Raw genomic sequence first — 26,113 nt, forward strand, 5'->3', positions numbered from 1 at the left:
CTCCTCCCAGTTTGTCAGCATAAGGGGAGGCTCCTCCTGGGAGGATTGGGGATGAGAGACGGAGGAGACAGAGGCTGGGCAAACTCCAGGCTCTAGTTGTGCACAGAGTCTGCCCATAGACCTTCTCCCTCCCTAGCTTCCACTCATGCACAGACAGACATTAGCTGCTGTTCAGTAACTGAGATAATCGGTTTTAAAGTCTTTTCCTTATCTTTGACCCTGACAGGCAGAAGCTGTGTAGCAGCAGTGCAGCTATGCAGACAGAGGGAGTGGTAACCAGAGATAAGGTGTCCCCACCATGGCCTACACTCAGTCCCTGGCCCAAGTCAAGGACCGGCTTCAGATCCAGAGCCTCCTGGCCTGGCAGTGCCTGGCCAGAGTTTCTGGGTGTGTTTGTGCTCACAGTAGGCAGAGTAATTGGGGGAATGAAAGAGGGGAGGTGGGCAAAAGTTTCTGGCTCCTCCTAGCATCCTTATCTCTTCCTCCTGGTGTCCCGCTTCAACTCTCCATCATTTCTCTTTTTCCCCACTCTTGTCCCTTTTATTCCTCTCCTACTTCCTCATTTTTATGCCTGTCCCTTTCCATCTCTTATCCTCCTCCCCTTTCTTTACTCTTCCTCTGCTTCTCCCATTTTTTCCCCTTCCCTCTTTCTGCTTTTTCTTGCTGATCTCTCAAGTCCATTCATCTCTCTTGGCCACTCCCCTCACCTTCCCAGTCTCTCTCTCCTGTTGGTCCACGAGGCCCCTTATTCTTGCTTCCCTCTTCCTCATCTTCCTTCTCTCTACCAGCTCCTCATACAGGGGACTTTGGCCCAGGCTGTCACCAGTGGAGGAACCAAAGGCAACTTCTTCACCATGTTTCTGGCTAGCTCTCTGGGTGTTAGGCTAGCCATCTACATCAGTGGTAATGTCTCAGGTGAGGAGGGTGAGGTCTGGTCATCAGACAAGGTAGGATGTGTACTTGGCTGTGGTAATGGTGAAAAGGCAGATCCTTTGGTGACTCATAGACATTATCTCCTTGAGCTTGACCAGTGCCCTGGACTGAGATATGCTTTTGGCCCAGTCCAGTCCCTTCCCTTTCTGTATCTTGCCATCACACTTCTTCACATTAATCCTCCACTCACATAGATGGAGATCTATGGCAAAGCATCAAGGGTAAGTGCTCTCCTCTTCTGTCCCCCACCTAAGCCCTTGGGGGTTCATCTTTGCTCAGGACCTCACCTGCTCGTCCCCCAGGCACACATTGCATCAAGTGCTGTAGTGGAAAGAGCAGACAGACCCAGGTTCAAACTTGGCTTCACTGTGTGACCTTGACAAGTTGCTTAAACTCCTTGAGCCTCAACTTCCTAATCTATATGATGGGAAGAGTAACATTTGTCTTAAGAGTTGTGGGGAGGAGTAGCAGTGTTACCTGGTAACAGTGCCTGGCAGTGACACAATGGATATTGGTTTTCTTTTCTTGATCCTTGAAGGGGCCCACCTGAATCCAGCCTTCTCCCTGGTCATATGCCTCCTGGGATGCCTCCCCTGGGCCAAGTTTCCCATACTCCTTGGTGCAGTTGCTCTCTGCTTTCTGTGCCTCTGGAGCATAGGTGTATGCTCTCTATCATGGTAACAGAGGGAACACGGTTGGGGACACCTGTGTATGGGCAAGGGTGACTTAGAGCAGTTTTGAATGAGCAAAGTTGGAAATCCTGGCTGTCCCCCTACCCTGCAGATGCCCTACAGAACTATACAGGTGGGAACCTGACAGTGACTGGTCCCAAGGAGACAGCCTCCATCTTTGTCACCTACCCTGCCCCCTATCTGTCCCTGAGCAATGGCTTCCTGGATCACGTAAGCATGAGGGGGTGATTTGGGAGAGCCACAACCTTTGCCCTTGTCCCCCGGGACCTTGGCCTATTGTTCAGGCTCTGGGTGGGATGTGGGGTTGCATTTGTGTTTGCACCTCACCTTCCCCAGCTGCCTGTGTTGGACAAAGTCAGATGACGTGGGGTGGTAGCCTGGAGTGCTTGGGTGAGATAGGGAAGATGGAGCACCTGAAAGCTGATGGGAGCCCCTCTGCCTCTGTCCACTCCAATGTTCTGGGCACCTGGATGCTGATTGTGGAGATCTTAGCCATCCTGGACACACGGAACAAGGGAGTGCCTGCGGGTGTGGAGCCTGTGGTAGTGGGGTTGCTGATCCTGGCCATCAGGCTATCCATGGGGGCCAGCTGTGGGTTCCCAATCAACCCTGCCTGGGACCTCGACCCACGGCTTTTCACCTACGTGGCTGGCTGAGGCCCTGAAGTCTTCAGGTGAGAGACGGCCTCCCCTGGTGCTGTCCTTCCACTCATCCCTCTGCTAAAGCCTCTAACCCTTGGTCCCCAGATCTTCCTTTTAAATAGTTCTCTTGGCCTCTTAGGACAGTGAACCTCCTCTAAGCCCAAGTTCTCCCTTCCTCTTTTGTCCCCTGCCTCCCCCACACCACTCTTTTCATTGAAACAATGACATTTAGAGGTTGTGTTCTTGGGCACATCACATTACCTGTTTGAACATTAGTAATCTCATCAACAAAACACAGATATTCAGATAATTCCCTAAGCCAAGAGGCTGGACCAAGCTCTCCTGGGGTCTCCTCTTTAAGTGCTATGCTCTGGTGCCAAGACACCTTCTTTCTGGTGTCTATCACCCCAGGAACTGCTTTAGGGAGTTCTCTTACTACTACCGCCAGTCCTTCAGAGGGAAGGCTAAGGGACTCACCCTGATATCGCCCTTCTGATCTTCTCTTGTAGCGCTGGCAATGGCTGGTGGTAGGCCCTCTAGGGAGGGCCACACTTAGCACAGCCACACACCAGCAGCTGGTGGCTCTGCACCATCCTGAGCACTCAGAGCCAGCTCAGGATCTAGAGTGTGCCCAATCTGAAGCCTCAGACTCGGAAAGTCCTGCCACAACTCAGGTGCAGGAGAGTAAGCTGTGATTCTGACATGACAGTCCTCACCTCCCTCATGGACACTGAAGAGGGCCAGAGACCCATGCCTGTTGACAAGATGTTTTTTCTCTTTATTAATACACCAGGCCTTGGGCAGCTTCTCCGTTTCCTCATCTAGGCATCGCTTCCTCCTAAACTGGGGAGGATGCCTGGACAGGGAGAATTGAGGAGGATCAGGTAAGGGACCTAGGTTTTTCATCCCCTCCTGCCCCAGGCAGGTTTTCGGACCCTGGACTTCCAGGAACGCAGTTCCCCAAAGTATCCGCCAGAGGGTGCGCACCCTGGAACCCGGATTGGGAAGGCTGCGGGAATCCGCAGGATCGTGGGGCTGACCATCCAGTGCAGCGAATAACCCAGGGGACTTCCTCCAAAGCTTGGTCCCCACTGCCTGACTCCTTGCTCTCGTAACCTCAGCGCCGCCCGCCTTTCCGCTCACTGGGGTGCCTCGCCGAGATTCAACACCCCGCAGATAGTAATTAGGGGTACAGGGAGCCGCCTCCACCAAGGGGGCGTGGTGGGGAAAAAAGGGAGGGCCGCCGGAGGAACACCGGCATGCAAGCGCCTAGAGACTGGGAGAGCAAGCGGGAGAAACTGAGGCACGACCCAATACCTAGACATTCCGGGCTGTGTCATTGAAGGAGAGGGTGAACAGTGAGATGAGCCAGGGCGAGGAGAGAAGGCGAAGGAACAGAGGGAATGAGTGTAGGGGTAAAGAAAGGTGGCGCGGAGGAAAATTCTCGTCGTTCACCGCTTCCCTAAGTCTCTCACACATTAGCAGATAAAGAGCGTTCTTCTGTTTCCTTTAAAAAAAAAAAAAAAAATCTCAGCGCTATCTCGCCTCCAGACTTTTTTTTTTTTTTTTTTTTTTTGACCGGGGATGGATCGGAGAGTGGGTGGGGCGGGGATCGCGGCCTCACACTGCGGAGGAGCATCAGAGGGGTTAAGACCCTCCCCCTGCCCCGCACAAAGATGGCGGCTCCCGCCTTCCCTCTCCCTCATCCCTCCCCAAAACCCCCTCCCGCCCCCCGCCCTCTCCCGCCACCTCCGTCACTTCCGCCCCGCCGTGGCCGAAACTGACACAAAGTAGCGGGCCGAGGCCCTGGGGGGAGAGGGGCTGCAGCTGGGGGGGCGGGAGCCCGCGGGGAGCTGAGCCGAGCGCCCCCCGCCCCAGCCCCCGGCATGGGCAGGACGTGGCCGCCGGGGCGGGCGCCGAGCGCTGAGCGCTGAGGTGAGGTTTGGCAAGGCGGGGGCAGCAGCCCAGGAGCGCGGGGCCGGGAGGGCAGGGGGAGATGCTGCTGCGGACGCGGACTCGGGACTGGAGGGGCCGGGACGGGGGGTGTGGGCAGGGGAGGACAGGGAGTCGGAGCTGCGGTGAGACGGAGGAGGGGGAGTGGATGATTGGAGAGAAGATGGTGTTGGGTGCCTGAGGGTGAGGGAGATTCGGGAGGCCGTCCTCAGGATGGGAGGGTGGGGTGCTGAAGGGGCGCGTGGAGACCAGCAAAGGGGCGCGGGAGTGTGGAGGAGAAGCTTATGGAGCAGCGGAGAGGGGAGAACCGGCCAGAGTCGTGGGGGTGAGGGGAGTACCCGGGGTCCGAGGGTTTGGGTGCCTGGAGAAGGGAGTTTGGGGGTGGTAGGCGTTGTCTCTGTAAGGTGGAGGTCTCTGTGCGTGAGGAAGACCAAGGGTGCAAGGCGAGGTGCTAGCTCTGGGAGTCCAGAGCTGGGAGAGAGTCCTGGGTTCTGTCATTGGCCATGGAAAGTGGCCAGGCGTTGGTGGCAAGTGAGCTGGGGGTCTTGGATTCCATTCTCTTCTGTTTCCCTGACCTGCCCATAAATATCCCTGCCAGCTTCCTCTAAAAGAAGGGGTCAGGCTTCCTGGGTTTGGGCTGGAGGGGAGCAGGGGCCAGGCCTAGAGGAGGAGCCGTTTTCCTCCATTTGGAGCATTGCCTTCTTCCCAGAGCTGGCTATTTTTATCCCAAATGTGGCTGCAGAGGGGGCTGGGGCAGGGTGACGGGGCAGAGCCACGTAGCTAATGGGCCTGGGCTCAGAAAACCCAGGTTGTGTGAGACTGGGAAGGAGAAGTGAGAGAGGGTCCCTGTTCCCAGGTCTCCCTCCTCCCTTTCCTTCCCTATTATGGCACCCCAGAGGGGATGAAGTCTGGGGCCAGCCAGCTTTCAGTCTCCCCAGGGTCTTAGAGGTAAAACAACTTTCCTGGTAGGTGGCCAGACTCCTGACTCCTGAGAGCCTGTGCGGCTCCTTCATTAACTCTTTCTTTCATAGGAGTCAAACCCTGATCTTCAGGCTGATAGTGTTTCTTGATTGCCTCCCTCCCTGAGGGCGGGGCTGGCTATGGAACTTGTGATGCCCACCCTTGCATCCTCTCTTTTAACCTCTCTCTCCATGCCCCACCCTCCTATGACTCACACTCTAGACTGGGTGGAGACCCTGGCTGGGGGCCCTGTAGGAAGGCTTGGCATCTCGAAAACGTGGATGAGGTTTTTCTTCCTGAGCCAGGCACCCTTGGTTGCCAGGGTTGGGGAGGGTCAGAGAGGAAAAGGACTTCTGGCTCTAGGTATCGCCTGATTGGCGTTCAGGAAGGGAGTCCGGCTTAGTGAACGAAGAACTGGTGTGGGTGACAGGGCCTTGGCCAGAGTGTGTAATTATAGAGGCTGGGCAGACAGACAATTAGTATCTCTTAGGGCTGACAGGCTGGCAGGGTGTTCCCAGGAGGCTGGAGACAGGGGAACCAAGGGGGAGGAAGGCTTTCCACCCAAAGAAAGAGGAGGTGGACAAGAGGACCCAGGACCTGGCTGGCAGCTTCCTTTGAGCTAAGCTGGGATGAGGCTCTGTGACCCTGTCTTATAGGCCAGGGCTTTTACCTTTTTAGGTGAAAGGAAGGACATGGGGAGATAGAAAGAAGCAGAGGTCCATCTGACTGATGCTCCCTGAGCTTTCACCCAGTGCCAGACTGACTGGACTAGGCTTGGGGTGAGAGAGCGAGAGATAGGGATGACTCCCCAGGAGGGTTGAAAAGACCCCTTTGCTGGCCCAGAAGGGCGGTTGACCCAGACTGAGAGGAAGTGGTTTGGGGACTGTGTGCAGGAAGTGAAGGCCAAGCCTCTAAAGTGAGCTCCCCTGGAGGAGGTGATAATGGAAGCCCCAGTAATGGGGGGGGTGGGGGTGGGAAGATTATAAGCTTTTTGAGAAGGGTGGGGCCTGCCCACCCTGTTTCCTGATGCTCTGCCAGGTGTTTCCTGGCTCATGTTCCCTCAACCCCACCCTTTAGTGGAAATTCTGCTTTCCAGGAAACACAGGCACCCACTCACTGCCACCAGGAGGGCACATGGGGCATCCCTTGTCCCTGGGATGGGTACCTTGAGAGCTGTGCCCCTCCTGTCAATATCTGGCCTCTTCTCTTTGCCCCCTTCCTTTCCCAGCAGGTCTTGGTTTTTGTAAACGGTCAGTCCCCTCATGTTATCCAAGGCAGAGGCATTGGGGGAGGTGGTGGGGAAGTTCCCTCTTCCTTCTCAGGGATCTATCAGGGCAGTAAGAGCAGAGTGTTGCTGTGGAGTTAGTGGGGAAGGCTGGGGGAGGGGCAAGGCCAGAACTGGGGAAGAAAACCTTCAGGAGGAGTCTGAAAAGGGGAATGAAGGTTACCCTCAGTTTCCTGACCTCATGCATATGTCACCTTCCTGCAGGGTCTCCCATGGGATTGCTGGGACTTTGCTGGGTGAGATGGCACTGTGTGCAAAAAAGCGCCCCCCAGGTAAGACAGGCAGGAGGCGGGGTCGGGGAGAATCCCTGGGACCATCAAAAGTGGGTGTTATTATGGCTCAGGGAGCAAAGGAAGAGGGACGACAGGTAATGAGCCTGAAGGAGGGTAGATTGCAGCCCCTATCTATCCTGGGGGGAGCCTTAGAAAACCGAATTCTTCGCCTTGATTCCCTAAGCTGGGTTCTTCCCCAGGAGGGTGCTGAGTACCTGCCCCTCACCCCCAAACACATAGACTCTTATCTTGGGGCACCTGGAGCTCCTATTCTGTGGTCTGGGGAGCCCGGGGTGCTGTGTTCCCACCATCTCCTCTCCGTCCTCGCACTTCGTTTCCTCCCCTCATTTTCCCATCCAAGGCCAGGTCCTCCTTTTTTCCCCGAGGGCGGGGGTGGGGGTGGGAGGCGGTGGGATGAAAGCGGTTGCCCCGGACAACGCTGGCAGTCCCCTCACCCGCATTGGCCGGGCCGAGGGAGGCGGGACTCCGTGCTGGCTTTCGCCTACGCGGCGCGCTGGCAGGCGGCTACCCCTGCAGTCGGGGGAGCGGGCGGGGGCGGAGCCCAGGGAGTGCGAGTCGTGTCCGGGGCCACTCAGAGCGCGCCGGCGTCCGCGGAGGACATCGGGGGCGGCGGCGGCGCAGCAGAGCGCGCGGCGTCGCCGCGTGCGGGCGGCCGGGAGGATGGCCGGGGCTGCAGGTGGGGCGCGCGCCACACGGCCGGGGCTCCACTCTGAGCTGCCGCAGCTCCGGTGCCTCCCTGGGGGGCCGCCCCATCGGAGCCGCTGAGGCCGAGGACAGACCGACAGACAGCCCGCCCTTCCCCCGCTCAAACTGGGATCATGACGGTCCCCAAGGAGATGCCCGAGAAGTGGGCCCGGGCCGGGGCTCCCCCCTCTTGGAGCCGAAAGAAGCCCTCTTGGGGGACAGGTAACAGGAGGCAGCGACTGGCAGCTCTCCCGAGCCCGTAATTTACCCCCTCCCTCCCTCACATTCGCTTGTCCCCGGCCTCCCCCAGCCTTCCCAAGTCCTCTGCAGACCCAGAGATCCTGACTCCGAAGGGTTTGGTCCCTGTCTCTCCTTTTGCATGGTCTTTGGTGACTGCACAGGCGACTCAGCCTGAGGGGTCCCCTCTGGGGAAGTTTTGGGAGTAAAGTGACCACGCAGGGAAGGAGCACTCTGGGTAGGCAGAGGATGCCGCGGTCTGAGGTTTTTGTTACTGCAGTGTGCTCTGCAGGGGGCTTGGGAGGGGGTGAGGGAAGGTGTCTGGAATGCTGCCTTTGGCTCCAGGACAGGTTTTCATTATGTTTACTGCCTAACCAGGGTACCCCCTTTTTCAGCCTATGGTCCTGACCACGGGAGATGGGCTGGAGAACCCTTCCTAGGACAACCCCATATTCTGGGACCTGAACTTGGTGCCTGCAATCCCAGATCTGTGGGTATTCAGAATAGGTGTAGTTCATTTGTCACTCAGTGACAGATGTGTTGTTTAGGGGAAATATGTGCAGATGGCACAAGAAAGGTTACGGTTAGAGAGCAACTGCTTCAACTACATCCCATTCCTCCCTCTTTCATCTCTTAGTCTGCATGACCCATATCCCTGACCAGCCCCCACCCCCGAGACTTGAAGATGAGCTTTGAAATAAGATGATGTCATTGTGGGCCAGTCAGAAGCCGCTGCTGATGACATGTGACAAGCAGAGGCTTCTGTAGGGGGGACTGCACGTGGGGCTGGGATGCTGCCGCAGAGCAGTTCCAGGGCACAGTGACCCTCTGTCTTGCCACCCACCCCACCCACTAGGTTAGGAGGAGGGCACTGGCTGGATCTGCAGGGGTTTCCAGGAAAAGGAAGCTTAGTATCTTCAGCTGCTGTTCCTCTGGAGATACCCAAGGCCGTTAATTCCTACAGCGTTAATTAAAGGGATGGGGGAGAGAAACTGAGTGTCCCCAGTGGAAGACCTTGATGGTTGTTGGTGAGGAAAGGAGAAGGCATCTTGTCCTGAGAATGTAATACCTGCAGAGCCCAGTGGTCAGGCTGGTGGTGAGAGGTGGACTAGAGGGAAGAATTTAGTGGCACCTCAGGTGTGGTGCTAACTCCTTAAAAACTGTGTGCTGTGGAAGGAACCAAGGGCCCTCAGTGGAAAACCCATAGAGTGGGGTGGGCCTGACAAGGTGTTGGGCCAGGCCTCAGTTTGCTCCTGACTGCAGCATCATTCTGTTGCAGAAGAAGAAAGGAGGGCGCGGGCCAATGACCGAGAATACAATGAGAGATTCCAGTATGCGGTAAGTGGCTCTAGACCACCTGTGCTCTCCTCCTGAGTCAGAAAGGGGAAAGGTGCATCCCATCTGTCCTAGGCTGGGACAGAGGGCTGACTGCTGGGAGAGTGCTTGAGGGAGGGGAAGGCAGCCTCCTCGCCACTCTCCACCTGCTGTGTGCTGAATTTTTCATGGCCTTCACCTGTCAGTGAAGCAGGATACATTGACCCCGTGAGACTCTCTTCCCTCCTCCTCTTTCGCCCTCCCACACCTCTGGTCACTGGCTTTTGGGGACAGAGGTTTGGAAAGTGTAGACGGAGGAGGCAGCGTCAGTCTCATTCTGGGTTGGGGTTGGAGGCTGCCTCATTATCTTCTCTCCCACTGCCACAGAGTAACTGCATCAAGACCTCCAAGTACAATATTCTCACCTTCCTGCCTGTCAACCTCTTTGAGCAGTTCCAGGAAGTTGCCAATACCTACTTCCTGTTCCTTCTCATTCTGCAGGTAAGTGACCTGCGGTAAACCCTTTGCAACTCACAAAGCGAAATAAAGTCAAGGAAGAGAAAGGTCTAGGGGAAACAAGGACGGGGCCTCGGAGGCATGCCTTCTCTTTCCTTTTTTCAGTTGATCCCACAGATCTCCTCCCTCTCCTGGTTCACCACCATTGTGCCTTTGGTTCTTGTCCTCACAATCACAGCTGTTAAAGACGCCACTGATGACTATGTGAGTTGTTTTCATTCTTATACCTTTTTCCCACCCCCCACCCCACAACTCACCTTCCTCCACCCAGCACAATTCCTCGGTGACCTTGCCATCCCTTACCTGGTCCAGCTAGATCCATGATATCTTGGCCGAGAGTAGGGAGGGGGAGTCAGGGAGAGAGTAGACCTGTGAACAGGTGTAGACAAGGTGGTACCCAGCATGCTCTGCATTCCACTGACCATCTAAGTCCCTTGGAGCAGGAAAAGGTGTCTTACCTTTCTTTCCTCTCTTCAGTTCCGCCACAAGAGTGATAACCAGGTGAATAACCGTCAGTCTCAGGTGCTGATCAATGGAATGTGAGTGCCTGTTGGAGACTGAGGGCCTTGGGGAAGAAAGCGGTCCCTTGGGAACTTCTCTAGCTACTGACAGCCTCTTCTCTATATTCTCATTGCCTCAGCCTCCAGCAAGAGCAGTGGATGAATGTCTGTGTTGGTGATATTATCAAGCTAGAAAATAACCAGTTTGTGGCGGTAAGGGACAAGGTGCCCCTCTAGGCCTACAGGGCTCTCCCTTTACTTTGGCAGAAAGGGATGAGTCTTTCCTGATTGACTGTTGCCTCTTAAACACACATGGGAGGAAACTTTCTTGAGTGGGAAGCTTCTGTGTCATATTAATATGCCTCCTTTCTAGCCATTCATGTGCTTGGGACTAAGCAAACCAAGAGTGCTTAGTGGAAGGAGGGATCATCAAAGAGTCCATTGGGGGTGGAGGATTGGGTCTTTGTCTTTCTCACTAGGTTTTCTTTCTAGGCGGATCTCCTCCTCCTTTCCAGCAGTGAGCCCCATGGGCTGTGTTACATAGAGACAGCAGAACTCGATGGGTAAGTCGCATGCTCAGTGTCATACATCTCCTTCTGCCTCCTTTGGGGTAACAAGCTTGTTTTTGAAAGAGGTTCCCAGGTCTGGGCTCTGTACCTTTTGGAAAATTGATGGGTAAGAAAGCCTTTGGGTGTGTAAAAGAATTACCTACCTAGTAATGCCTGGGGGTGGGGGTGGTCCTCCATGGTCAGGTGCCCCCAGGTAGGATCTAGAGGAAGGGAAGGGAACCAGGCCTCAGGGACACTGTCCTTCCAGAGAGACCAACATGAAAGTACGGCAGGCGATTCCAGTCACCTCGGAATTGGGAGACATCAGTAAGCTTGCCAAGTTTGATGGTGAGTAATTTTGGAGAAGCAGCTTTCAGGTAGAGGAGGTGGGTGGGTTTGGGGGTTTAAATTGTGCCTTCTCTTTTTGGCTTCTTGTTCCTGTGATTATGCACTGCCCTGGACTTTTTTGGGTTTTTGGGGGGCAGGGGTGTCAGGAATGCCGGGTGGCTATCATTTACTTGTGAATTGATGGTCATTTCAAGAGATCTTCATGGCTGATAGCTCCCTCCTTGCTGTACATGCTTATTCTTATTTCTTATTCGTCTCAGAATAATGATATATGCTCCTTCTAACAAGACAAACTATGTAGCATGTATAAGAAAAAGCCCTCCTTCCCTCCAATTCTAGTCTCCTTAGGTAGTCACGTTAACTGGCAGTTTAGTGTGTATTCATCCACATTTTTCTCTGTTTATACAGACACGTGAGCATAAATCAATGGGATCATACTGTACTAAAATCTCTGCAACCACCTTTCTGTACTTACTAAATTCATCATAAGTATCTTATCACATCACTATGTAAAGAAATTTATATCATTCTTTTTCATAACCATATAATGTTTCATAGAACTGATGTATTGTAATTTATTCAGCTCTCCCCTGACTATTCAGTTGTTTCCAGTCTTTTGCTCTTCAAATAATGCTTCAATAAAATTGTTGTGAGCTATGCTATCATTTCTTTTTTTTTTTAAATTTGGCTGTGTTGGGTCTTCGTTGCTGCACGCAGGCTTTCTCTAGTTGCAGTGAGGGGGAGCTACTCTTCGTTGTGGTGCACGAGCTTCTCATTGGGGTGGCTTCTCTTGTTGTGGAGCACAGGCGCATGGGCTTCAGTAGTTGTGGCACGTGGGCTCAGTAGTTGTGGCACGCAGGCTCAGTAGTTGTGGCGCATGGGCTTAGTTGCCCCGCGGCATGTGGGATCTTCCCGGACCAGGGCTCGAACCCGTGTCCCCTGCATTGGCAGGCGTATTCTTTTTTTTTTTTTTTTTTTTTTGCGGTACGTGGGCCTCTCACCGTTGTGGCCTCTCCCGTTGCGGAGCACAGGCTCCGGACGCGCAGGCTCAGCGGCCATGGCTCACGGGCCCAGCCGCTCCACGGCACGTGGGATCCTCCCGGAACGGGGCACGAACCCGTGTCCCCTGCATCGGCAGGCGGACTCTCAACAACTGCGCCACCAGGGAAGCCCGGCAGGCGTATTCTTAACCACTGCGCCACCAGGGAAGCCCTATGCTATCATTTCTGTAGAATGAGTCCCCAGAGTGGGATTGCTGGGTCTGAAGATATGTATACTTTTAATAGGAGTTCATGCTGCTTCATTCCTTTCCCAGAAAGTTGCATCAGTTCACACTCCCACCAGCAGTGTGTGATGGGCTCACATCCTAACACCATCTCCCTGCAGCTTCTTTTTCTGTGTTGCTGTCTCGTGGTTAAGCTACAGACTACACCTTGAACGGGGGCACTCTTGTCTTCTGTTCAGGTGAAGTGATCTGCGAACCTCCCAACAATAAGCTGGACAAATTCAGCGGAACCCTCTACTGGAAGGAGAACAAGTTCCCCCTGAGCAACCAGAACATGCTGCTGCGGGGCTGCGTGCTGCGAAACACCGAGTGGTGCTTCGGGCTGGTCATCTTTGCAGGTGAGCCTCCTAGGGCCCAAAGAAAGAAGGGTGAGAGTTGCTGCCTTCACCCTCCTGCAGGAATGTGGGAGGAGGCCGAGTGGGTCCTGGATCCAAGCTTCTCATCCAGCCAGTGTCTCTCTTGCACCCTGATGTCCTGTAGTCTGGGGACCAGGGCAGAAGCCCAGAGGCAGATTTGTTATTTGGCTTTCCCAGCCCTTTGCATTCCTTTCTAGGTCCTGACACTAAGCTGATGCAGAATAGCGGCAGGACAAAATTCAAGAGAACAAGTATTGATCGCCTAATGAATACACTGGTGCTCTGGGTAAGGCTTCCCACATATGGTTCCTGCCCCTGCCCTTCTGGTTCTGCCTGGGCGGGTCCCTTTACTTCCATCTCTCCTCTCTGGTCAGTAGTCAGCCTTCAGGTTTTAGCTTTAAAGCCACTGGCAGGTCAACCACTCAAAGACTGTTTATTTCAGGCTCTTTTTGGACTTGGAAGATGTTATTTAAAAAACCTTCGGAACGTGCATGAATCAACAACTTAAAGAAAGTTAAAACAAATCTTCCCTTCTCTGGATTCCAGTTATGACTTAGTGTAGCATGTGACCTTCTGTTTGCTTTGCCAGGGACAAGGAGGCCTTCATGGGAATGGAGAGCGAATTAAAAGAAAAATTTCCATTTGGAGGATGGATAGCAGGGTCTTTTCCCCTGACTTCCAAGAGCAAAGGATCCCAAAGGAAAAGTTTCTGTTTTAGTTTTTGGCAATTCCTGAATCCTTCTCTTGTTTGGCTAGAAATTTGAGCTCCTTGTTGGGCTCTCCTCCCCTTCTTGTGCTCCCACTGCCTGCTGCCTGCCCCCCACATGCCAGCTTGCAAAAGCTGGGGTCAACCTCTGGTGAGACAGTTTCCTCCCTGGCCTTGAAGGGTTTGCAGAAACCCCAGTCTGAGAGGCTCTCAGGCCAAGGCTTGCATCGCCCCCTGGTTGTCCTTGGGCATCAGGATGGTTCCTGCTTTGTTTCAAAGCATCCAGAGTGGAGGCAGCTTTGAAGATAGATGTCTGAAATCACGCAGTGGTCTCAATTTTTTTCTTTTAAACCACCAAAACTTTCTTATGATCCTTCTTCAAGGACTCCAAGCTTTATAAGTTTTTTGACTATTAAGAAACCTATATTTCTGAAGACATAATTTGTGTCTTGGTTAAAAAACTTTTTTTGGCAATCTGTATAAGATAATGAACATTACAGAAACTTGGCATTTTAAAAAATTTATTTATTTATTTATTTATGGCTGTGCTGGGTCTTAGCTGTGGCATGTGGGACCTTTAGTTGCAACATGAGAACTCTTAGTTGTGGCATGTGGGATCTAGTTCCCCGACCAGGGATTGAACCCAGGCCTCCTGCGATGGGAGCATGGAGTCTTAGCCACTGGACCACCACGGAAGTCCCGGCATTTTTGTTGGCTTGTAGAGGCTTAGCTCCGGTAAATGGGTGATTTCTAATAAGCTTCTTTGTTATGTTGAAAGTAGCTCACCCCCACTCTTACCATCTTTGAGGTCTCCCAAATGTTCTAGGATGTCAGAGTGGGAGCTACACAACAATTTCAGCCCTCCCAGCATACAGTTGAGAAAACGTCGTGAGAGAAAGTCCACGTGATGGTCAGTGACAGACTAGAATCTGTCACCAGTTCTGGGCGCTTCCCACTAGAGCATGCCACCATTTTAAAGATGCCTGAGGGGCTTCCCTGGTGGCGCAGTGTTTGAGAATCTGCCTGCCAATACAGGGGACACGGGTTAGAGCCCTGGTCCAGGAAGATCTCACTTGCCACGGAGCAGCTAACCCCGTGAGCCACAGCTACTGAGCCTGCGTGCTGCAACTACTGAAGCCCACATGCCTAGAGCCCGTCCTCCGCAACAAGAGAAGCCACCGCAATGAGAAGCCTGTGCACCGCAATGAGGAGTAGCTCCCGCTTGCCACAAATAGGGAAAGCCCGTGCGCAGCAACGAAGACCCAACGTGGCCAAAAATAAATAAATAATAAATAAATTTATATAAAAAAAAAAGATGCCTGAGCTTTCGAGGGCTCAGGGTACTAGTGGTGACCTTCAGGGAGGCACTTGGTTTTGAGGGCCTCCTAAGTGGCAGCTTAGCCTCTGCTTCTCATTCCTCTGCAGATTTTTGGATTTCTGGTCTGCATGGGGGTGATCCTAGCCATTGGCAATGCCATCTGGGAGCACGAGGTCGGGACACGCTTCCAGGTCTACCTGCCCTGGGATGAGGCGGTGGACAGTGCCTTCTTCTCTGGCTTCCTCTCCTTCTGGTCCTACATCATCATCCTCAACACCGTCGTGCCCATATCGCTCTATGTCAGGTATGCGCTCTCTGTGCTCTGGGGTCTCTCCAGGGAGCTCAGGTGGTCCCTTGGCAAACTTCTCTCTTCTGTGAAGATGAAATTCTCGAGAGGGAACTTGGGGTTCTCTCCTTCCTGTGCTGTGAGCATTTTATATTACCTGTTTATCTTTCTGTACAAAGCAAACTTCACCACAGTTTCCTGGCACTTTGGATTGTATTAGAACAAAAACCATATTGATTTATTGAGCACATATTTATCGCATGCCGACTTTGTGCAAAGAAGCATGCTAGGTGCTGTGGCACATACAAAGATGTATTAGGAATGGATTTTCTTCCTTCCAGGAGCTTCAGTCTAGTAGAGGGAGATAAATCTGAACATGTTATAAAACAAAATGGGAACTAGTGCTGTAACACCTTCAGTGTGACCCTTATGTGTAAAGCAAGGGGACACAGTTGATGTGTAATACAGCCTCTGCCTTCAAAGCAGCAGAGTGGTAGGGGAGGAGAGATGCAAACAGTGTAAGACACCGAGCTACCATGCATCCCACTGAGATACCACAGAGGCACAAAGTGCCATGAGGGTTGGAAGAGCATTACTCCCCGCATAGTTAATCAGGGAGGACATCTTTGAAGAGGTTGCTGGTGAACTGAGCTTTGAATGGTGGCAGGGATGGGTGAAGGTGGAGCCTGGAGGAGAGGGCTGGAAACAAAGGCACAGAGATAGGGACCTTGGAATGGTTGGTCCTGGGACAGTTTGGCAGGATCATGGACTGTGAGTGGGGGGCCGTGAGAAAGAGAGCTGGAAACGTAAGCTTGTTCCCTATTGTGGACGGTCCTGAATCTTTGCCAATGGACTTTTACTTAGTAAACCATTAAAAGATTCTTTAAAAAAATCTAAAGAATGCTTTAGGAAGTGTTGGCTGGCAGTGGCGTACAGCATGAATAGGAGTAAGAGGACATCTAGGATGTTTGCAGGAAAGAGAATGTTAACGGGGAGAATGAACAGGAAGGGGGGGGCAGGAGGAAGAAAGAATGGCAAGAAGAGAGGAGATCTCTGTGTATTTAGTGCCTTGCCCTTGAGATAAGAGAACCTGTGACTTTTTTTAATTTATCAAGTTGTATACTTTATTAATATTATTATTATTTTGGCTGCATGGCTTGTGAGGTCCTAGTTCCCTGACCAGGGATCAAACCCAGGCCCTCGGCAGTGAAAGTGCAGAGTCCTAACCACTGGACCGCCGGGGAACTCCCAACCTGTAACATTTTTGAGGAAATGCTTTACAGAGATGCTCAGATCTCTTCCCCTATGTTGTTTTTTGTTCACATAGATTCCCCAAATAGTCCTCAGATCTCTCCACTAGCCACTGAGTCCTAGTGCTGTTGACAGTGAGTAGGAGATAAGGAGTTTCTGTGCTGAGGGTGGACAGTGGGGCTTTTATCTGAGCATTAGGAGGAGACTCAGAAGGCTTGTGGTTTAGTCCTGCCTACTCAGTAGCCACGTGACCTCAGGCAAATCCACAGTCCCTTAGGGCCTTGGTTTTCTCATGTAAAATGGGAAGAATAATACCAGTTTCATTCTTTTCATAGGGACATTTTGATATAAGATACAAGATTGGAAAATACATTTTAAAAATTAAATTACTGGGCTTCCCTGGTGGCGCAGTGGTTGAGAGTCCGCCTGCTGATGCAGGGGACACGGGTTCGTGTCCCGGTCTGGGAAGATCCCACATGCCGCGGAGCGGCTGGGCCCGTGAGCCGTGGCCGCTGAGCCTGCGCGTCCGGAGCCTGTGCTCCGCAACAGGAGAGGCCACAACAATGAGAGGCCCGCGTACCGCAAAAAAAAAAAAAAAAAAAAAAAAAAAAATTAAATTACTGTACGAATAACGGGTGGTAGCGTGTTCATCATTATCATCGCAACTCTGATATTTCATTACTATTTAAAGGTTTTCTTGTTTCCAATCTGATTTTTTTTTTTCCATCTTTGGACTTTGCTGTCTTTGTTTTGTATCCAAGTTCACTTGAAGCCTATGGTAGCTGCCTGAGAAAGTTTCTAAGTCTCATCAGGTTACAGTATGTGTTTGCGGGGAGGGTGGAGAGGGGACGCTTGATCAGCAGAGTGGGGCAAAGGCCATTAAGGCATTTCCAGCCAGCTCATTTTTTGTGTGGTAACTGGATCCTGACAGCAGCCTCAGTCAGGTTGGAAGCAGGGTTCCAGATTGCTTGGCTGTGCTGGACCTAAACATGGGGCCCTTTCTGAGATGCTGACAATCCAGATCCCAAGGGTAATGCCTAGTAAAGAGGATGATGTGAACAGACCTTGGGATGCCGAGAGCCCTGTGCCGTTGTAAATTGGCATTATTCCTCAGACTCTTGAGGCCCCGCTTCCTTCTGGAGTCACCATCTCAGTCTGCCCCGCCTTCTTCCCAAACACCCCAGGTCAGGTTGTGCAGCCCAGAGCCGGGCGGAAGGAGCGAGCTCGCCTGTGTTCGGGCAGCAAGGCATGGGCTCCAGGGCCTCCTCGGTTTCCTCTCCCTGCAGGGACGTCTGTGTGCCTGTGGCACGCGCAGCACCCTCATTATTTCTTTTTCTCTTTTTTTTTCTCTTCCTTCCCTCTTGCACTTTCTCTTGTTTTCTCTGCATGGTTTCTGTATTATTAGTCCTGAGGTAAGAATTGGTCGAGTGCCTTGTCCACAGTCCCCTCTCCTCTGCCTGTGCTGTCTGTCCCGCCTGCCCAGGCCCTTGCACCTTTTTTGTCTGGAGAGCGTCGGAGGGTCGGGGTCGGGGACCCCCACCTTTAGGCTCTCCTTGCCCTCCCCCACCCAGGTGTCCTTGCCCAGGTATCTGCTCCGTTCTTGTTTCTCCCCAGGCAGAGGGCCTACAGCAAAGGCCCGTGGGGGTGGGGTCCCCCTCACCTTCCTGCCCCCAGCCTCACCTCCTGTACCCTGTGCAGCGTGGAGGTCATCCGCCTGGGCCACAGCTATTTCATCAACTGGGACAAGAAGATGTTCTGCATGAAGAAGCGGACGCCCGCGGAGGCCCGCACCACCACCCTGAACGAGGAGCTGGGCCAGGTGGAGTACATCTTCTCCGACAAGACAGGCACCCTCACCCAGAACATCATGGTCTTCAACAAGTGCTCCATCAACGGCCGCAGCTACGGTATGGCTGCGCCTCCAGGGACCGAGGGCTTGCGTCTCGCCTGAAGGATTGTGCTACTGGGGCTCCCACAGTTGTCTTGATGTTTGGGTTTTACTTCTTTCCTACCTGGGTCTGTGGGACTTGAGAGGGTCTACCCTGCGCCCCGGGTCAGGAGGTAGACACTGACAGTGCTTCCCCTCCCCTCTGCTGGCGCCCTCACCCCAATCCCAGCTCCAGGCAGTAGGGGAGCTCCTTGGCTGTTTGAAGTGAAGCCCAAGACACTGGCCCCTGGGCACCCTGGCCAGGTTGGACCTTGTCAGCCCTGCTGGAGTCTAGACTCTCCCTGTGTTGCTGTCCAGGGCCCTTGTGAGTCTCTGGAATGTGACCATGGCCTTTACAGTGTGGCCCCGCTGCAGTGGCCTTGTGGCTGAGCTGCTGGGATGGCTTGGGCAGGGTGTGTGGGGTCTTTTATGCAGAGTGAGCCCCTCCTCTAACTGCTTTCTATACTAACCCAGGCCCCACGGCCAGTGTGTGAGGCTTTGTCTGTTGTGCAGGCCTAAAGAGCGAAAGGCACCCGAAGGGGCCTGGGAGCCCTGGGGACATGGGTGTGGAATTGGAGCTGCCCTGGGGGGAGAGCTGGAGCGTGGACGGGGATGGGGAGCAGTGGGTGTCATGGCTTTCAGTCCTGGGGTTCTGAGGATCCAGGGTGCCTGCGCCTCCTGTCCTTTGAGTCAGCCATGTGAATCTGGGTGACATTTACTCAGCGACTAGGGTTGCGGGTTCCAGATGCCTGTGGGGGTCCTGTGCTGGAGGCTTCTCCCCCTGCTCTGCGAGGTCTTGAGCTCTGACGGTGCTCCTCCTTCTGTCCTGGCTGTGTGTAGGTGACGTGTTCGATGTCCTGGGCCACAAAGCTGAATTGGGAGAGGTAAGGTCCAGACCCCATGGTGATTGTCTGTGCCAGTTAAACACAGGGTGCCTGGGCAGGGTTGGTGTGATTAGGAGTGATGTGTTGTCTGGTCAGGAAATGGAAGCTGCTTGGAGGAAATGGTGTTCTAAGGAAGAGCTGGTAGCAGAAGTGGGAATCTTGAGGTCCACAGTGGACAGGATCTTGGTGGGGCAGCCTCGTGACCCACCCTTTCCTGATCACCCTCTTACCTGCTCCAGAGGCCTGAACCCGTCAACTTCTCCTTCAATCCTCTGGCTGACAAGAAGTTCTTATTTTGGGACCCTACCCTCTTGGAGGCTGTCAAAATGGGGGACCCACACACGCACGAGTTCTTCCGCCTCCTTTCCCTGTGTCACACCGTCATGTCAGAAGAAAAGAACGAAGGTGAGGGACTTTGCTGGAGGTCTAGTGGTTAAGCCTCCACGCTTCTAATGCAGGGGGCACGGGTTTGAGCCCTGGTCAGGGAACTAAGATCCCATGTGCCGCATAGCACGGCCTTAAAAAAAAAAAAAGAAAAATGAAGGTGAGCCGAGGAGCTGGCTTGTGTTCTCCCCCACCTGACTTGTGCCTTTGGGCTCAGGCTGTGGTCTGCAGTGTGGCTGCCTGGGACTTCCTGGGCGGGACACTCGGCTGAGAATGTGGCCACTGACACCACCTGTGTTCTTCCTCCCCATCCAGGGGAGCTGTACTACAAAGCCCAGTCGCCAGACGAGGGGGCTCTGGTCACCGCAGCCAGGAACTTTGGTTTCGTATTCCGCTCTCGTACACCCAAGACCATCACTGTCCACGAGATGGGCACAGCCATCACCTACCAGCTGCTGGCCATCCTGGACTTCAACAACATCCGCAAACGGATGTCAGTCATAGGTGAGGCCGGGACGGGGGCGCTGGGGGCATTCAGGGGCAGCATGCAGACCCAGGATGGGTGAGGTGTACTGGGTGACCCTTGATGTTTTAAGGTTGGGGGGGCTTCACCTGCCTGAATTTTTCTGGGACGTTCTCCCCCCACCCCGTACCCGTAGTGCGGAATCCAGAGGGGAAGATCCGACTGTACTGCAAAGGGGCTGACACCATCTTGCTGGACAGACTCCACCACTCCACCCAAGAGCTCCTCAACACCACCACTGACCACCTGAATGTAGGCGTGAGGAAGGGGGCCCTGTGGTTCTGCTACTCCCGGGGTGGTGGGAGGGGCTGGGGGCTGACTCTCTTGACTCCTTCTCCAGGAGTATGCGGGCGAAGGGCTGAGGACCCTGGTCCTGGCCTACAAGGATCTGGATGAAGAGTACTACGAGGAATGGGCCGAGAGACGGCTCCAGGCCAGCCTGGCCCAGGACAGCCGGGAGGACCGGCTGGCCAGCATCTACGAGGAGGTTGAGAGCGACATGATGGTATGGGATGCAGAACGGGTCAAGGGTGGGCAAGGAGGGGTCGTGCCTGGACTCTTGTCCCAGGGACCCTTGTGGTATTTTCAGCTGCTGGGCGCCACGGCCATCGAGGATAAGCTTCAGCAAGGGGTTCCAGAGACCATCGCCCTCCTGACGCTGGCCAACATCAAGATCTGGGTACTGACAGGGGACAAGCAAGGTGAGAACCAGCAGGGCCGAGGAGATCGCATCTGGACACAGCCCCGTGGGGTCCTTGCATGAGCCTAGGACGTCGGGCTGGCAAGTGCGCTGACCTTGTTGGGGGCCTGTCCAGATCTCCTGCAATCTCTCTTGGTAGAGACGGCCGTGAACATTGGCTATTCCTGCAAGATGCTGACGGACGACATGACGGAGGTGTTCATCGTCGCTGGCCACACGGTCCTGGAAGTGCGGGAGGAGCTCAGGTAAAAAGTCCCGAGGCAGGTAGATGCTCTGCAGTGTACCTAGGGGTCAGGCAGAGGTTCCCCGATTGGGCTTGAATCCCTGCTCCTGTCCTGGCAGACCATGGTCTCGTTTCCTCCTCCACAGGAAAGCCCGGGAGAAGATGATGGACTCGTCCCGCTCTGTAGGCAACGGCTTCACCTACCAGGAGAAGCTTTCTTCTTCCAAGCTCACTTCTGTCCTGGAAGCCGTGGCTGGGGAGTATGCCCTGGTCATCAACGGGCACAGCCTGGTTAGTGTCGCCATCCTTCGCTTGGGCAGTATCTTTTCCGAGAGCGGCTCTTAGATCTTACCTTGTTCCCATTTCCCTGGACTTCAGGGGGGCTGCGGTCTTACAGGGACTTGGGAGGAGCTGACCCCCAGGTCTCTCCTGGAGAAGACTGGGGCTCTCTCAGCACTCTGTGTTCCAGGCCCATGCGTTAGAGGCAGACATGGAGCTGGAGTTTCTGGAGACAGCCTGTGCCTGCAAAGCTGTCATATGCTGCCGGGTGACCCCCTTGCAGAAGGCACAAGTGGTGGAACTGGTTAAGAAGTACAAGAAGGCTGTGACCCTTGCCATCGGGGATGGAGCCAACGACGTCAGCATGATCAAAAGTGAGTGGACTGCGTAGGTGTGGCGGCTGGGCGCTGGGGAAGGGAGAGGGGCCCAGGGAGGAATGATGGAGGAGGGGGCCAGGATGTGATGTGAGTCTGAAGGGTGTGGCTGTCTTCATCCTCTTGTCATCTCTTGTCTCTGCAGCGGCTCACATTGGTGTGGGCATCAGTGGGCAGGAAGGGATACAGGCTGTCCTGGCCTCCGATTACTCCTTCTCCCAGTTCAAGTTCCTGCAACGCCTCCTGCTGGTGCATGGGCGCTGGTCCTACCTGCGCATGTGCAAGTTCCTCTGCTATTTCTTTTACAAGAACTTCGCTTTCACCATGGTCCACTTCTGGTTTGGCTTCTTCTGCGGCTTCTCAGCCCAGGTAGTGAGCTCCCCCATGCCCTGACTTGCCAATCCTTAAGCTCCTTAAGGACAGAGATTGTGTCTGTCCTGTTCATTGCTTGGTCCCCTTAGGGCCTAGCTGTTGTCTGATGCATGCATTTAAAAAAATGCTTGTTGAAGAAGTGGAGAGGGAGTTCCAGAAAATTCCTTAGGCCTCCACATATGCCACGTCGGCTGTCTTCCTCCGCCTGATTTGTAGTGAAGAAAGACTGCGTGTTCACTCCTCTCTCACTCCCTGTTCTCCTTCCAGACCGTCTATGACCAGTATTTCATCACCCTTTATAACATCGTGTACACCTCCCTCCCAGTCCTGGCTATGGGGGTCTTCGATCAGGTATGGGGGAGTTGGATGACCAGGCGGGCTGGGGAGAAAGACGTTGCTGCAAGGGAGCCACCTGATAGTGGTAGGCTTGTGCCCACTGCCTGTGGTCCCTGGGAAAGCAGTTCTGTGAGCTGGGCAGGGTGTGGCTGGTTCTCCCTCTCAGCCACACCTGACCTGTAACTCCCCTGGGTTGCTGAACAAAAGATCGATTGGGGGCAGCTGGCTTGAGGTCAGATATAGCTGTTGAAGAATCTAGGAAAAAAGAGGCAGGGGGACAGAGTCTGCCCTTGGCCTTCCTGAGTTAAAGCGGCAGCTTCTGAGGCGTCCTGTGCCACTGGCCCTCTGCACACAGGATGTCCCGGAGCAGCGGAGCATGGAGTACCCTAAGCTGTACGAGCCAGGCCAGCTGAACCTCCTCTTCAACAAGCGGGAATTTTTCATCTGCATCGCCCAGGGCATCTACACATCTGTGCTCATGTTCTTCATCCCCTATGGGGTGTTTGCTGAGGCCACCCGCGATGATGGCACCCAGCTGGCTGACTACCAGTCCTTTGCGGTCACTGTGGCCACTTCACTGGTCATCGTAGTCAGTGTGCAGGTAGGAGGCAGCCCGGGAACTGGCCTCCCCTCTGGAAGGGGTGGGGCTCCTGTCCTTGGGGTGCCCTGGGCACTGCAGTTCTGTTCCTGGGAGGGGGGACTGGGTTTTGGGGAGGGGTGCTCCTCCTGCCTGTAACAACTGCTTTTTGCAGATTGGGCTGGATACCGGCTACTGGACGGCCATCAACCACTTCTTCATCTGGGGCAGCCTGGCGGTTTACTTTGCTATCCTCTTTGCCATGCACAGCAATGGGCTCTTCGACATGTTTCCAAACCAGTTTCGGTTTGTGGGTGAGTGCCTGTGGCTTCCTCTTGAATCAGTGAGGAATCACAGTTGTTCTGGGACTAACGGGGTAGGTAGGCATTTATTCAACACTCTTTTATGTGCCAGGTATTCTGCAAGGTGCTGTTGGGATCTAGTTGTATCTGACCCAGGCCCTGCCCTCAGAGGGTCTCCATATCCATGAAAATGAAGAACAGCCCTGCCAGGCTACAAGGGAGGCGAAGGGGTGGCAGGCTTCATGGTCAGCAGAATGACTGTTTGTGGGGTGGTCAGGGATAGTCCCGCAGAAGAGGCTGCTAAGGGTGTAGTCAGGACTGGGGAGCCAGATTCCAAGCTGGAGGGCTGGAAGTGTGAAAAGGCTGTTTATTAGAGAGTGCTCCAGCTAGGGTGGGACAAGAATACCCTTTGAGAAGCAGTGGAAGAGAGGCTAGAAAGGCAGGCCATTTGAGGAATCAGAATGCCAGGCTGTCAGGTGTGCATTTGACTTGCCAGGAGCCTCTCTATTTTTTTTTTTTTTTTTGAGGAGAGAGTGGGGAATGGCATCAAAGAATTACCTCAGAAAGATGAACGTGGCAGTGACAGCCAGTGAGGAAGCTGCTGTAGTGATCAAGTGCAAGGGTGTTCAGAACCGCCGCAGGGTGGCTCTGGTGGGTGGCCAAGAGGGACTGGTTGGGAGGCATGAGGTGAAAGACTCATTTGCGGGTCTTGGCATTTGCTTTAAATCTGTTCATTCATTAATCCAGTGGACATTCAGTCACCCGCTATCCTGGATGCCAGGGATGCAACCGTTAACAAAACAGGCAAAATCCTTGCCCTCCTGAATCTCATATTTCAATGAGAGAGACAAATTATTTACAAGTTAACAGTTATAATGTCTGAAATTAATAAGTCCTGTAAAAAACATCAAGCAAGGTAGAAAGGTACAAGGGTCATCAGCAAAGCCCTTTCGAGGAAGAGTCATTGGCACAGAGAAATCTGAATAAAGGGAAGGAGTGAGCCATGTGCCTCTCTGGACAGGAACAGCCCAGGAAGAGGAAACAGTGATATGGAAGCCTTAGGTGAGGGCTTGTGGGGAGGTCATCAGCAGCAGAGGAGCTGGGGGAGTGAAGGAAATGAGGTTGGAAGGTAGGACTGAGGCAGGAGGGCAGAGATGAGAATCAGTGCAGATCATTTAAGCCTTTATAGGTCAAAGTAAGAACTTTGAATTTTAATCTAAATGTGATAGGAAGCCATCATCAGAGGGTTTTGAGCAGGGAAATGTCATAAACTGATTTATGTTTTTACAGGATCACTCTTACTGTTTTGTGGATAATAAAAGGTAGAGGGCAAAGGTAGAAACAGGGAGACCAGCTAGGAGGCTATAGCAGTAACCCAGGTGACAATGATGGTGGCTTGGAGTCGAGTGAAAAGTGGTGGAATCCCATGGGTATTTTGGAAATGGAGCCAGCAGATTGGATGGGGGCCTGAGATGTTGGGGGTGGGAACCAGATTGACTCCGGGGCTTTTACTTGGAGCAGCTTAGTGGGTGGTGGCATCTCCTGGGCTGGGGAAGACGTGGAGCAGATTGGGGTGGAGGAAACAGTAGTTCACTTTCAGCCGTGTGAAACCGAGATGCCTCTTAGATGTTCAACAGAGATGTCAGGTTAAGGCAGTTAAAGAAGTAGGTCTGGGGACTTCCCTGGCGGTCCAGTGGTTATCATTTGGCGCTTGCACTGTAGGGGGTGTGGGTTCGATCCCTGGTCGGGGAACTAAGATCCTGCATGTCGTGCAGCCAAAAAAAAAAAAAAAAAAAAAAAGACAAAACAAAACAGGTCTGAAGTTGTTTTCAGAGTTTGGAGCTAGAGTCCAAGTTGGAGATAAGTATTTGGAGAGCAGAGAGAAAGAGAAGCCAGGGAGGACTTAGGTTTTGAGACTGGGGAAGTGGGGCTGCCAGAAAAAGAAACGGGGAACTCAGCGGGGCGGTGCTGCCCTTGCACCTGCTTTGTGACTCCCAAGGCCCCTGACTCCTTTGTTCCCAGGTAATGCCCAGAACACCCTGGCCCAGCCCACCGTGTGGCTGACCATCGTGCTCACCACAGTCGTCTGCATCATGCCTGTGGTCGCCTTTCGGTTCCTCAGGCTGAACCTGAAGCCGGATCTCTCAGACACGGTGAGAGGCCAGCCTGTCTGCTTTGGGGGACGGAGCCCATGTGTCCGAAAGCCCTCGGGCTTAAATACACCTGTGGCTGCAGTTTCTGTTAAGTGCGTGGATGGTGGTCCTCTGCCCTTCCCGGGGACAGACAGCCCGTGCAGTCTTGGAGGTTCCCGTGCCTGCCCCATCCCAGGCGCTCTGGGGCCCTTCCCTGAGGCGGTGTCTGACGCTGCCACGCTGACGGAGGCTCCTTCCCTCATGCCTCCCCGCCAGGTCCGCTACACCCAGCTGGTGAGGAAGAAGCAGAAGGCCCAGCACCGCTGCATGAGGCGGGTGGGTCGCACGGGTTCCCGGCGCTCCGGCTACGCCTTCTCCCACCAGGAGGGCTTCGGGGAGCTCATCATGTCTGGCAAAAACATGCGGCTCAGCTCCCTGGCGCTCTCCGGCTTCACCACCCGCTCCAGCTCCAGCTGGATTGAGAGCCTGCGCAGGAAGAAGAGTGACAGCGCCAGCAGCCCCAGTGGAGGGGCTGACAAGCCCCTCAAAGGGTGACGGCTGGGACGGGGACGCCCCTTGCCGGTGATCAGCGCACGCAGGGCTGGCCGGCCACCGAGAGGACAGCATCTCGGAACTGCGGGTCCTCATTCCTTGCCCAGGTCCTCATCCCATCTTCCCTGGTAGACTCTGTCCTGCTGGTCCCACTAGGAGTGGCTGGGGCATCCCCAGCCCAGGGCCCTCCCAGCAGCTGGGAGGGTGGAGGGGGCCGGCCCCAAGGGCAGAGCAGGGGCTGACCAGCCCCAGTGGGGGATCAGATGTGGAACCAAAAACAGAAGAAAAAACTGTGAGAGATTGTGTCTGCCCCTGCCCTGCCTGGGAGCCCACAGGGAGACTGTAATCTCTGTATTTTTTTACTCCCACTCCCCAGAGGGGCCCCAGAGCCCCTGTTCCTGAATTACACAAGAATGTATTATGCCGGGAAGCCAGAGACCTG

The 26,113-nt window shown here is 53.9% G+C and overlaps 3 protein-coding genes across 3 annotated transcripts; all 3 read left to right on the plus strand.

Moving 5' to 3' along the window:
* Window positions 1-298: 298 nt before the first annotated feature.
* AQP10 (aquaporin 10) lies at window positions 299-3,325 on the plus strand (the record flags this gene model as incomplete). Its single annotated transcript, XM_079721853.1, is given in 12 exon segments — window positions 299-376; window positions 378-404; window positions 789-915; window positions 1,472-1,541; window positions 1,543-1,588; window positions 1,592-1,610; window positions 1,717-1,835; window positions 2,081-2,278; window positions 2,282-2,298; window positions 2,776-2,792; window positions 2,795-2,950; window positions 3,192-3,325. Coding segments are annotated over 12 exon segments (1,008 nt in total).
* A 3,380-nt stretch (window positions 3,326-6,705) lies between these two features.
* Window positions 6,706-23,128, plus strand: ATP8B2 (ATPase phospholipid transporting 8B2; the record flags this gene model as incomplete). The annotated part of the gene is made up of 25 exons (XM_079721865.1): window positions 6,706-6,736; window positions 8,958-9,016; window positions 9,380-9,493; window positions 9,614-9,712; window positions 9,986-10,047; window positions 10,149-10,221; window positions 10,501-10,571; window positions 10,825-10,904; window positions 12,369-12,527; window positions 12,743-12,831; window positions 14,677-14,873; window positions 17,805-18,013; window positions 18,547-18,659; window positions 19,157-19,322; window positions 19,617-19,805; window positions 19,961-20,076; window positions 20,165-20,525; window positions 20,664-20,769; window positions 20,894-21,038; window positions 21,217-21,400; window positions 21,546-21,769; window positions 22,040-22,123; window positions 22,464-22,709; window positions 22,861-22,999; window positions 23,100-23,128. The coding sequence occupies 25 exons, from the start codon at window positions 6,706-6,708 to the stop codon at window positions 23,126-23,128; spliced, it is 3,345 nt and encodes a 1,114-aa protein (XP_079577991.1).
* Window positions 23,129-24,030: 902 nt separating this feature from the next.
* LOC307065092 (phospholipid-transporting ATPase ID-like) lies at window positions 24,031-25,674 on the plus strand (the record flags this gene model as incomplete). The annotated part of the gene is made up of 2 exons (XM_079721878.1): window positions 24,031-25,140; window positions 25,396-25,674. The coding sequence occupies exons 1-2, from the start codon at window positions 25,081-25,083 to the stop codon at window positions 25,672-25,674; spliced, it is 339 nt and encodes a 112-aa protein (XP_079578004.1). The 5' UTR covers window positions 24,031-25,080.
* Between the last annotated feature and the right edge of the window lie 439 nt (window positions 25,675-26,113).

The sequence above is a fragment of the Hyperoodon ampullatus genome (genome assembly GCF_949752795.1).
Source record: "Hyperoodon ampullatus genome assembly, chromosome: 2".
Classification (NCBI taxonomy): domain Eukaryota; kingdom Metazoa; phylum Chordata; class Mammalia; order Artiodactyla; family Ziphiidae; genus Hyperoodon; species Hyperoodon ampullatus.